The sequence below is a fragment of a genome, unplaced genomic scaffold (assembly GCF_019419815.1).
Source record: "Pyrus x bretschneideri cultivar Hongxiangsu unplaced genomic scaffold, Pyrus_bretschneideri_v1 Contig49, whole genome shotgun sequence".
NCBI lineage: Eukaryota > Viridiplantae > Streptophyta > Magnoliopsida > Rosales > Rosaceae > Pyrus > Pyrus x bretschneideri.
Genome location: NW_025999786.1, coordinates 605,343 through 617,843, shown reverse-complemented (window position 1 = coordinate 617,843; position 12,501 = coordinate 605,343). Strand labels below are relative to the sequence as shown.

The 12,501-nt window shown below is 38.8% G+C and overlaps 1 protein-coding gene across 1 annotated transcript; it reads left to right on the top strand.

The window, feature by feature from the left end:
* The first annotated feature begins 5,893 nt into the window (after window positions 1-5,893).
* Window positions 5,894-8,560, top strand: LOC103956105 (fructose-1,6-bisphosphatase, chloroplastic). The gene is made up of 3 exons (XM_018649627.2): window positions 5,894-6,349; window positions 7,330-7,726; window positions 8,153-8,560. The coding sequence occupies exons 1-3, from the start codon at window positions 5,900-5,902 to the stop codon at window positions 8,551-8,553; spliced, it is 1,248 nt and encodes a 415-aa protein (XP_018505143.2). The 5' UTR covers window positions 5,894-5,899; the 3' UTR covers window positions 8,554-8,560.
* Window positions 8,561-12,501: the final 3,941 nt, after the last annotated feature.

The following is a 12,501-nucleotide window of genomic DNA, read 5'->3' as shown; positions in this document are numbered from 1 at the left end:
AATGTTGTCATTAGAAGTCTTGTTATGGTGGTGTTGTGGTGCATTTGAATTGCTTGAGTAGTTCTTTGTGTTCTTGTGGTGCATTTTAACGATTGAGACTAAAGTTCCTTATGGCTTTATATTTGGAATGGTTTTTACTTGGTTTCGCAGTGCGTACGAGTTTCCTTTGCTTGAACAGACCGAGCTACATTTTGTTTTTGCATGTTTTGAGTGTGGTTCATGAAAAATTAGGTGCTTGCTACCAGCAACACTCATGATGTCCTTTGCTCATTCCTTATTTGTTACATCTTACATGACATATATCAGATACGTTCAACGTAGTTCTCTTGCAACTTATTCGGACGAGCACACGTGCACGCTTACAGGCACACATATATACCCCTCTGTGTTTGCTCAGTGCAGTATGCCGGACTCTCATGTTAAGGTGTACGGCCTGAGCTTGTATGCAAGAAGTCTTTTTGTTGAACTATGCACGAATGTCTCATTTCAAAGAAAATTTTCTCATCCTCCCTTCCTTTCTCATTTTAGAATCGACTAGCACCGAAGCATTGTGTAGACATATGTTAGATTTACATGAGGATGAGCTAAAGCTCCTTCTGTGTTTCTTGCAACCTGAAGAGGAACATCAAATGTGGCGCAGGCGCGCGAATAAATGACTACATCTTCCAAAGGAGTAAGAAAACTGCGGTTTCTTGCTGATAATGTAGAGCAAACAAAGTCCAGCAAGCCGATGTCCGTGCATACTCATACAACCAATTAACTTGACCACCATACATTGTAGAAAAACATTCGAACCATCTGGTTCCATTGAAGCCAAGAACCCGTCGCAGCAATCTTTGCACTTGGTCGTTACATTTGGTTCGTTCTTCAGCCATCATAGAGCTGCATTTGAGTAGAATAATGGACGTATGTATATGAGAGAACGAGGGAGCTTATTTGTTTCGGTTGCTTGTTGCGGATTCCGCAGTGTTTGCCTCTCTTGGGGGTTGGGGCCTGCAACCGCAAGCATAAGAAAAACCCAACATGAGGGATCAAGAACATGTTATGTTGCGGGAGGCCTTATAACTCGTGATGACTGACGAGTGAAGAAATCCGCAAGAAATCTTGGTAGTTGTTGTATGATTCCTTGAGCAGAAACTGCTTACTAAACGCCAGCACAAATTCATTCTCGTTAGATAGGTTTGGGTCGGCAGTCGGCGGACAACAACTGTCTGAGTAGATGGGATTTTTCAGAAGCAACCAGTAAAGGCGACTGCTTGGTTAGATGGCACCGAAGTTGTAGAATTAGTTCGGGCTTAGGAGTCTTGGCTGCCTGGTTAGACGGGAAGTCTTTCAAGTTTGATTGATTACTTATCTCAAGTCGCTGCCGGAAAGAGTCTTCGAATTTTTTTGCCAAACGAAGCTACTTCATTAGCTTTCTCGGTGAAGTGACCCAAGTTAACATTCAGTGTTTGGATCAAAGGCAGGTGAACCATTATTGAACTTACAGTAAATAGGCATAACCTTGGCTATAGTACCAACGATCGAGAGTGTTCCTTCCTAAGCTGAAATTGATGGATTCGAGAGTCAGTAGTGTGTATCACCACACCACATTCAGAGATATTTGCCTGATTGAACTCGGTAGTGAACTAGCATACCCGCATCATAAATCAAGCCACTGAAAGATGTAGTTAGCTTCTAATTACTATAGCATGTGCATCGTGTAGGCTGTGTAATTTTAAAAGGCAACCATTAAAAAAAATCGATAGAACTAATTTCATTCAAGAAATAAACCATTAACATCAAGTGCATACCCTTATTTTGTACAAAAATACAGTTGATATAAGTGATTCTCCAATACAGTCGATATAAGTGATTCTCTAAAGATGTCCTTATTTTTGTAGGATTCCTTTGTGGCGAGGACTAATTTGTCCTTATACTGCGTCAAGGATTATTTTCGGTACTTTGAAATTGCATAAGGTTATCACTTAGTATTATGGTCTAGTAATATTCCTCTTCACTTGTAAGTGAAACGTCTTATGTTCGATTTTTGGCAAAGGCAAATTTGAACCACATTGTTGTAAGCACATTGTGATGCTGAGCCCACCCCGCCCCCTTAATGTAGATAATATCGTTTGTTAAAAAAAATTACACAAGGTTAGAATTGTACTAGAATAGAATTCTAGACAACCTTGTTTAACTGGGTTTTGTATTTTCTTTGCAGAGTAGGATTCTCTCAAAAATTCTCTCCCTTTTTTTACCATCTCCTTTCCTCCCTTCCTTTCGCATTTTTTTTTCTATACAAAAGAATTAAAACAAAATATTGACGTGACTCAATCGTAATAAAGAAACAAAAGAGAGACTACGAGGGGAAGAGACTCCTTCCCTTGCTGCCTATTTTCTATGATATACAGCAAATCCCTTGTCCTCCATCCCATCCCATTTTTCCTCTTTTCCTTGAAAACTCAATCAAGTCCAAAAATGGCACCACTGTAATCAAAGCCCCCAAACCCAAACTCAATATCTTATATGCGTATTATCATGCCATTAGCCACCGCAACCATAACCATAACACCACCGTCCACCTTCTGCCCTCCTCCATTTTTCACACCAAATCGCCCTCATTTCCCGCCAAGAAATCTGTTTACTACAAAAACCGTCCTCCACAACCACAGACCAACAATGGCAAATCTTTCTGGGTTCGGTTTCAGTATTGGGTCACGACTGGTGGCTTCTTCCAGTACTAGTGGCACTGCTGCCGATGACGAGGTCCGCAAGTATTATTTTCAGTATGCATATTTATCGATTTACAACCCGTACAGAGCAAAATACTTTAGTTTTAGCTGATGATCCCAGAACTTTATAATTAGCCAATTTTTTTCTTGAATTTGAATTTTAACCGATTACTTCTCTGAACTTTTATAAATAGTCTATTTTCCCCCTAAAGCTAGAGTTTAAAATCTTCATACAATTTTCTATTTATTTGGATACGACACATAACAACTGTATGAGATATTAAAAATGGAAAATTTGATATTTATTATCTAACGCTGATAGAGAATTGACAATGTATAAAATTTTAGAAGAGTGGCCGGCTAAGGTTAAAGTTTAGAGAGAAAATTAGTAACGATAAAAGTTGAGAGTAATCAGCTAAAATCAAAATTCAGAAAAACAACTGGCAGCACCGTAAGAGCAAGCCCAGCGTGGCTTTTTGCTCGGGGAAAGGTGGACAGAACAAGGGCCCGAGGGCCAGGGGATCAGCTCCAGCGTGGGTTAGCCCGACTGAAGGTGGAGGCCCGAGCTCCGGGTCCGTGGGGGATTGCCAGCCCGAGAGCTCGAGGCTATGTGACGTCATCGCTGACGCCAACCTGGCGTTAGCGCAATATTTAATTTTTTTTGTGTCAGGCGCGTGCACCCCACTCGTGCGTGGGGGCGCGTCGCCGACACAAAATCAGAAAACAAAAAGTATGTCAGTTACCGTTGGGAAGCCACGTGGCTTCCCACGGTCCGTTAGATCTCAACGGTTACTTAATTTGGACCGTTTGATCTCAACAGTAAAAAAAAAAAAAAGTCAGATTTAATATCCACCGTTCGATCTGAGATCAACGGTGGATATTAATATTCTTTATAAATAAAAAAATAAAAGAAAAAATAGTTTTAAAATTAAGAAAAGTTACTGTTGTGACATGTGGCACAATCTGGAGTGTTGGAATTCAAATTTTTTTATATCCAACGGCAGAGATTAATTAATTGAATAAAAATTTAAAAAAAATTCAAAAAAATTCAAAAAAAAAATCTGAAAAATCTGAAAAAAATTGTAAAAAAAATTGTTTTTGCTTTTCTATAAATACCTTCTCATTATCATCTACCTTACACAACAATTTCATATTTTCTCAACTACTTTCAATCACATTCCTTTCTTTGTCTCAAAGTTTGAATCCATTTTTTTTCAACAAAATGACCACTGGTGCAGGTACGAATTGGTCGCTTATTGAAGATGTTGCGTTGTGTACTAGCTGGGTTGAAGTTACTCATAGTTCGCTTACGGGTAATGAGATGCAGTTGCGAGAGATGTGGAGTCTTATTCATGCCAATTTTCTTGAGAAAATTGGTGGGAAAAGAACCAAAGAATCGATGTCCAGTCGTTGGAAATTACTTAGCCAATCGTTTAGTACGTGGAGAGACGCCTTGGCACAAGCTAGTAGTAATATTCGAAGTAGGGAAAATTACTCAGATCAGGTAACAATATATTATTTATTTGATACCCAAATTTACATTATAATTATTTGTTTGTATTATTTATTTGTTACTTACATAATTTATAATTTATTGTTTGTATTATTTATTTGTTACGTACAAAATTTATTATTTATTGTTTGTATTATTTATTTGTTATTTATTATTTATTATTTGTATTATTTATCTAATTTCAACGGTGTAGATAGATTCGATTGCTTCGCAAAACCTCATCAGGGACTCAAGAATGGTTGATTTCCCCATCCTCGTTATCTCATCCACTTGGTCTGCAGATGCTTCATATGCAAGCATCCGCAAGGCAGCAGTAATTTTTTGCTCAGGCAGTAGACCCATAGCACCAAAAGTATCTTTCTTTTGCACAAAATAAGAATCATGGTTGCAAACAGCAATCATGATTTTGTTGAACAAATGTCGTTCCATTCTAAAACGATGTCTAAAGTACGTATCAGGGAATGCACTATTAGGAACAAAATAATCATCCAAGAGTTCTATACCTCGTCGTTGCCTGCTTCTATCAAGGTTTCTGGAACGGTTGGGCCTGCAGATCTGAGCCGCAGCTTGGATGACTCGACGGGAATGTGAGGCTCTGCCCATTCTTACTTCGTCATCTCTCATTTGACGCTCCTCATCCTCTTCTCTCTCATTTCTTACCCCCTGGTGATTGAACATTGCTTCTGATTCGTTAAACAATTCTTCCTCTTCCTGATTGAATTCCCACATCATCCTTGAGGAAGAAGAAGAAGACATTGTAAGAAAGAAACAGAAACTATGAATAATGATACAGATTTTTGTGAATAAGGAAGCAGAAACTATGAATAATGATAGAGATCTTGAGAAAATTGGTGTGAGATTTGTGAGGATGGATGGTGGATTATATAGAGGATTCAAAAAGGATTAGGTTGTACATAATGCCACGTGGCATGCTGTCATTCGTTACAAATCTGATGGAAATCTATCCTTAAAGATTGTGAACAGATTATGACACGTGGCATGCCGTCATTCGTTAAAAATCTAATGGAAATCTATCCTCAAAGATTGTGAACAGATTATGACACGTGGCGCGACGTGATTGGTTAATAACTTATCAGAAATCCATCACCAATAATTGTATTTTCAGATAATGACACGTGGCATAACGAGTACGATTAAAAAATTTATCGGAAATCCATCCCCAATAATTGTCTTTTCGGATTTTATGACAATTGGCGTAACGACAACGATTAAAAATCTTATCCAAAATTACAAATAAAATTATTTTGTATTATTTAATAATACTTCGGATAATGACACGTAGCGTAACGAGACCGATTAAAAATCTTATCCGATATTACAATTTAAATTATTTTGTATTATTTTATAAATAAAAAAAATACTAATATTTTATTATCTATTGGCAAGGCTATTGAAGTGTAACGGTGGAGATGCAAATTCTATTGCCAGGGCTATTTACTGTTCATTAAGGCAGTTACTGCTCATTAGGTGGAGTTGCTCTAAGAGGTGAATATTGTGGACGACCCCATTGAACCGGGTTCTGTATTATTTCTTGAATGATATACAGCAAATCCCTTATCCCCTTTCCTTGAAAACTCAAATCAAGTCCAAAAATGGCACCACTCTAATCAAAGGCTCAAAGCCCCCAAACCCAAACTCAATATATATTATCATGCCATTACCCACCACAATCATAACCATAACACCACCGTCCACCTCCTGCCCTGCTCCAATTTTCCCACCAAATCGCCCTCATTTCCCGCCCAGAAATCTGTTTACTACAAAAACCATCCTCCACAACCACAGACCAACAATGGCAAATCTTTCTGGGTTCGGTTTCAGTATTGGGTCCCGACTGGTGGCTTCTTCCGGTACTAGTGGCAGTGTTGCCGATGATGAGGTGCGCACCCTGATTGAGTATGCGGCCGGCGAGGGAGGTGCCACTGTAGGAGATGATCTGGTGCTTCTGTTCCACCAATTACAGTACGCCTGCAAGAGAATCGCAGCTCTTGTAGCTTCTCCTTTCAATTCCAGCCTTGGGAAGCACAAGGGTCTCTCTGGCGGCGGCGCTTCGGCTGCTGGGTCAGGCCGGGATGCACCGAAGCCTCTCGATATCGTTTCGGTAAGTTTAACCCCAAGATATAATTGTCTTCAGGAAGTTTGTATTCTCTCTGCAATCATGCATACTCATGTGTATAAACCAATGCTTTTTGTTGATTTTATTTTAATTGAGTCATTGGACGACGCTGTGTAGGACTGATTTGTTTAAAGCTCTAATTTCAGTGATTAAGGGTTAAATTTTTAGCAGAAAATAACTCCCTATTTTGGTGAAATGTCCTCAAATCTGTATGGAACCTGACGAGATATGGACGAAATTGAGGGTGCCTATTCATTTTGTTTGAAAGGAAACAGAATGCCATTTGGTTGGCTTGATGGGGTGTAAGTTTTGAAATCAAAGAATCGGGTCAAAACCGGAGCCAAAGGGCTCGTGTTTGGTTTGCAAATTTCCATAATTTATGCTCACATCCCATCCTGTACATATATGTATACCTATATTGTTCTTCTAAGCCACATCAAATCCGCATTGAGTGGGTAGAACCTGACTGCCCCAGTATAACACAACTTTTGGTCAGAAGTGAAGTGGTAGGTATTGTCGATGATTATCTAGTGAAATGCCTATTCAATCTATTCTTCTAATGTCATGATGATGGTACAAGCTGTACGTACCAAATATGGGTCAGAAAATCTGACATATCTATTGAAATGACTCACCTACGGCATGGTCATTTAAGATTATTTGTTTAGAATAGTGATTAAACGAAATGCTTAAGGACACTAACTTCTTCAGCTGGTAAATTTTCTTGTTTTGTACAAGAGGTGTAGGATCAAATCCTTTCTTCACTAAGGTTCCAAGGGATTTGAGCTTTCCATCTTTGGTATACAGTGTTGTTACCAAATGAAAAATCTAATGTTCTGGTGATATAGCACTGATCTTTTGTTGCTCTGTAAGTTCTCACACCAGCTTGCCTTATTGTCAGGAGCAATCTAGTAATGGTGAAATCGAAGAAACATTTCTGATTAACCAAAGTTTCTTATTTGCAGAATGAAATCATCTTGTCCTCTCTTAAAAATTCTGGAAAAGTAGCTGTCATGGCTTCAGAAGAAGATGATACTCCAATTTGGATAACCGATGATGGCCCATTTGTGGTGGTAACGGATCCTCTAGATGGTTCTCGAAATATTGATGCGTCCATTCCCACTGGAACCATTTTTGGGATTTATAAACGCCTTCCGGAGCTGGATCATCTACCAAAGGAGGAGAAGGCTTTGCTGAATTCACTCCAGAAGGGAACTAATCTTGTTGCTGCCGGCTATGTTCTTTATTCATCTGCCACAATATTCTGCACCAGCTTTGGTTCAGGAACACATGCATTCACGCTGGATCATTCAACAGGAGATTTCATTCTCACACACCCAAGCTTAAAAATTCCTCCTCGAGGTAAATTCCAAACTAATATGCTTCAATATATGAGATTTCATTTGACAATTTATTTACATTTTTACAGAAAGAAAAAACAACAGATTATTTAGAAACCATCACAAAATGATCTAACCTGTACAATGACTGTTATACCTTGAAAAGAAATTGCACTTAATGGTTATTGACTGCTATATAAGTCTTCTGAAAAATACTAGTAGAAGCATTGAATTGCGCTTACGCTGGGTCTTTATTTTTCCAGGAAAACATATTCTGTAAAATGGTGATTGATGATACTGAAAACTGCTAGATAGAAGCATTTAGATTGCGCTTACACTGGCTCTCTTCTTTTCCGGGAAAATATATTCTGTAAATAATGCTCGATTATACTGAAAAATGCTGGATAGAAGCATTTAGGTGTGCTTACGCTGGTTCTTCATTTTCCAGGGCAAATATATTCTGTAAATGATGCTCGATATTTTGACTGGCCCAATGGATTAAGGCAATACATAGACACTGTGAGACAAGGGAAAGGCAGATACCCCAAGAAGTACTCTGCGCGTTATATCTGTTCTCTGGTAGCAGATTTTCATCGAACTCTACTGTATGGTGGAGTGACAATGAATCCAAGGGACCACCTTCGTCTGGTTTACGAAGCCAACCCTCTTAGTTTTCTGGTGGAGCAAGCCGGGGGCAAAGGTTCTGATGGTAAAAGTAGAATTCTATCGATTCAGCCAGTCAAGCTGCACCAAAGGCTGCCTCTGTTCCTGGGGAGTTTGGAGGACATGGAAGAGTTAGAGAGTTACGGGGATGTGCAACAGAAAGTGAACCCAGGATACGAGGTTTGACAACATCAATAGGCTGATCTCACAAAATCCAGTGGATATATCGTCTGAGTAAAACCTGGGAATGGCTTATTTTCTTGGTCACAAAGGTCCAACTGTGATTTCTGAAGCTGTGTGTGATTCCTCGTTTCCTTGGAAACTAAATGTCATGAAGAGTGGCTGTGAAAAACCAGGTGACATGAATATCTTCTGTATGTGATTTATCATGTAAAGAAGACTAGTTTGTATGATATATTCTTGTAATTTAGAAGTCCTGTTTGAGCAAAAAGTTGCCAAGAATTGATGACTGTTTCTTTATCTCATTGAAGTGCAGCAGGTAAATGATATTTGGCTGAAAGTATTAGTGAATGAAATAAATTCATGAGAACCAAAAAGCAAAACGGTATTTCATTGACGCATAGATAAATAGTTACAAAGGAAAATAGTTTTTTTTTTTTTAAGTAGAGCGGTAACGTTACTAAGTCAAATAGTTACTTGTTAGGGGAAAAAGAAATAGATAGAGATTAAACCTGCACTATAGTGCATAGACATGACTGCTCTATGTCATGGGCTAAAGCACCATCTGCTATAAAGAAAAGCTTTCTTTTTTGGTCCAAGTATCGAATCAAAATTTTAAAATTAATATTTGATGCAATTAGAATTGTTCCCAACGATAAAATGATTAAAATATATATATATATATATATATATATATTGGAATAAAAGAAATTAGTAAAAAAACGTTCCTCGATGTCATACAAATTAATCAGCGATTTTGAACAAGAGGAGGGGGAAAGGAGAAACTCTAGTTGAGGATCATCAGATTCGTTCAAGAAAATCCAAACGTGTAGTTATTTTTACTGATAACCAACATAATACTGATGCTTGTTACAACACGGCGAAACAAAAATGTTCGAATGAAATCCAATGAGAAAAAAAAAAAAAGAATTTTTAGGTTGTATACCTAATTTTCTTGGGATTGTAGTTCAATCGGTTAGAGCACCGCCTTGTCAAGGCGGAAGCTGCAAGTTCGAGCCCTGTCAGTCTCGACCTAGAATCCAATGAATTGATCAATTCATCTCTCCATTATCTGTGAAAGGAGGCAAAGAGTAGGACATAATTCCTAGTAGGAGAATCCTTCTTTCGTAATATATATCTATTACTCACTTGAAATAAATCGTGACACATACTTTATAATCATTATTTTTTCGGTATGAGCACATATTTCATAGTTTAAGAGTGCTAATTTTTTAGATTATCGGTCCCAAAAGAAACATTTTATGTTTTAATTTTTTTTGTATACAATCGATATAGAAAATAGGAAGTCAAATTCGAAACCTCAGTTGCAATAATGAATGTTCTTGGACACTTGATGTAACGACCCGTTCATGATTCTATGAAACACAAGACGTCGAGGGCAATTTTACAATTTCACATGTGGGAGATATTTTGCATGTTTGTCTTTTATGGCTTGTTTGGTGTGCCAATGAGGCCCACCCCTTTTATTTGGTCTCCTGGTCCTTTCTCTTTCTTCCCTCTTTTCCTACGTCTTGTCTCCCCAAACCTCTTAGTTCTCTCTCTTTGTTTTTCTCCTCTCTCTTCTCTCTATCTGCTATCTTGGAACCCAACCTTCCCCGAGGGTACCTTACACACACATAACACACAAACAACAACAACGACGACGATAACACCACCACCATCTGAACCTCATCGTCTCGACCCCACACCAAGGTTGTGGAGCTCCGGCAGTGGCGGAGTTCACTGTTTTGGTCTTCCCCGACAAACTCAAGGCAAGTTCTCGCCACCCCCGACGTAGTTAAGTCCCTAGAACCATTTGGGTTGTGTTTAAGGTTAGAATAAGGTAAGTTTTAAGTTGTGTACGCATGTTGGATGCAAAAACAGCTCGGGGGAAACTTTCCCCAAAATCCGATGAGAACCGTCACCTTGCAAGCCGTTTTCCAATCAACTCTGACCAATATTCTTCCTTGTTCCTTCAGCTTCAATTTGGTATAATGAATGACTAGTTTTAGTTAAGATTTGGGGATGAACGGGGCTTGGAAAGCTTCGGCTTTCTTATTCGAGAAAACTGGCCAACCCATGGCCTGAAACCGGGTCGACTTAATCCGCAACCCAAAATCCGATCCAAAACATGAATCTGACCCAGATTTGACTCGACGTGGACCCGATGGAATAATCCGTTAGGGAATATTCTTAGGAATACTCTTGTTGGCTTTTCGTTGACTTTTACGAAATTCGTCCGGGACCCCTCTTAGGGTATTTCGATGCCCTGATTCCAAATCCGTGCTTCGTTTTCCCAAATTCAATCATTTTAGTAGGGTCCCTTTATGTGCTTAGGTGCGTTTATTAGTGGCGATTCCGTCCTCCCTTGTTCGAACGGATCTTCGGCGACGAAATATCTATGAATGGACCCCTTCTAAAATGCATGATTTTTATTACTAGAAATGCATACATGAAAAGCATGATTTTATGACTACGTTTTATGAAACGTTTATGAGTTATTGGATTTACGCTTTATGAAATATCATGCTTTATTGAATTTAAATTCTTTGAAATATTTATGAATACATACTTATGAACATGGTTTATGATGATGTTTTGAGCTAGAACACGCCCATGTATTTATGATATGATGTTTGAGCTATTGAGCTCCGATGAGATATATTTTGGAAAGCTTATGTTCAGGATTTTATGTGCTTACTTTGTGGATACATACGTATGTGTGTGTGTGTGGGCCTTCGGGCGGGCGATGTAATGCATTTGGGCGGAAGATATAAATGCCTTTGGTTAGGCGATGTAGTGCCTTCGGGTGGAAGAAATATATATGCCTTCAGCTGAGCGATTTTGTGACGACCCGTCCCTAATTTCCCATGTAATTTTCTCCCCGAGTGTGTAAATTGACATTTATGCCCTTGTGGGCAAAGTGATATGGACGTAGTTATTCGACCCTTAAATGATTTTTCTCGTTATCGTAATTAAATAGTACTCGTTGCTACGAATGCGTGAGCGCGAGTTAGACCTGAATTGAAGCTGTAACGAAAAAGTTACACACGGTTAAAGTATGTTAACAACGGGAAAATTTGGTACACATGTGTGTTAATTTATCAGTGTTGGAAACACTTTTTGATAAGGTGACGAATTTTGTGTACGACTTACTGTACAAAATCTGAAAACCTTATCGTTTTTCTTCTTTAAAATCGACCTGTGTACCTATTTCCCTCACCAATTAGTTCGTTTTCTCAATTCCCTCACCCAATCAGATTTTCTTTCTTTTCCACCAATCAGATCACTCTTTCTCATCTCTGCCCAATTTGAAAGCTGTCTCCATCTCTTTCTCTCACCTAGGGCTGGGCACGGGCCGGGCCGGGCCCAATTTTGAAGGGACCGGACCGGACCTAAGTTCAAAGGGAACGGGCCGGGCCGGGCCGGGGATTAGATTTTTTAATATAAGAACCGTACATTACCCGGCCCGGTTGAAACGGGCCGGGTCCACGGGTCCTTTTTTTTTTTTTTTTTTTTTTTTTGGTTGTTTGAAAGAAAAAAAAATTGTACATAACTACATATTCACAGATTGCAAACTGCACAGTTTGCAATCTGCACAAAACTGCACAAATTGCAAACTGCACAGATTTGCACATATTGCAAACTGCACAGATTTGCACAGATTGCAAACTGCACAGATTGCAATCTGCACAGATTTGCACAGATTGCAATCTGCACAAAACTGCACAGATTGCAAACTGCACAGATTTGCACAGATTGCAACTGCAGAAAGTCACATACTGCATTTACGCATATTTTGCACAAATTCACCATTATTCACATCCAATCTAAATACAAAGTCCAACATCCAAGTTTATAGATTAACAATACATTCAAAATAATAATATTACATCTTCCAACATCTAAAAATTAAATCAACATACAAAATATCCGAAAATCCAAGTTCCAACG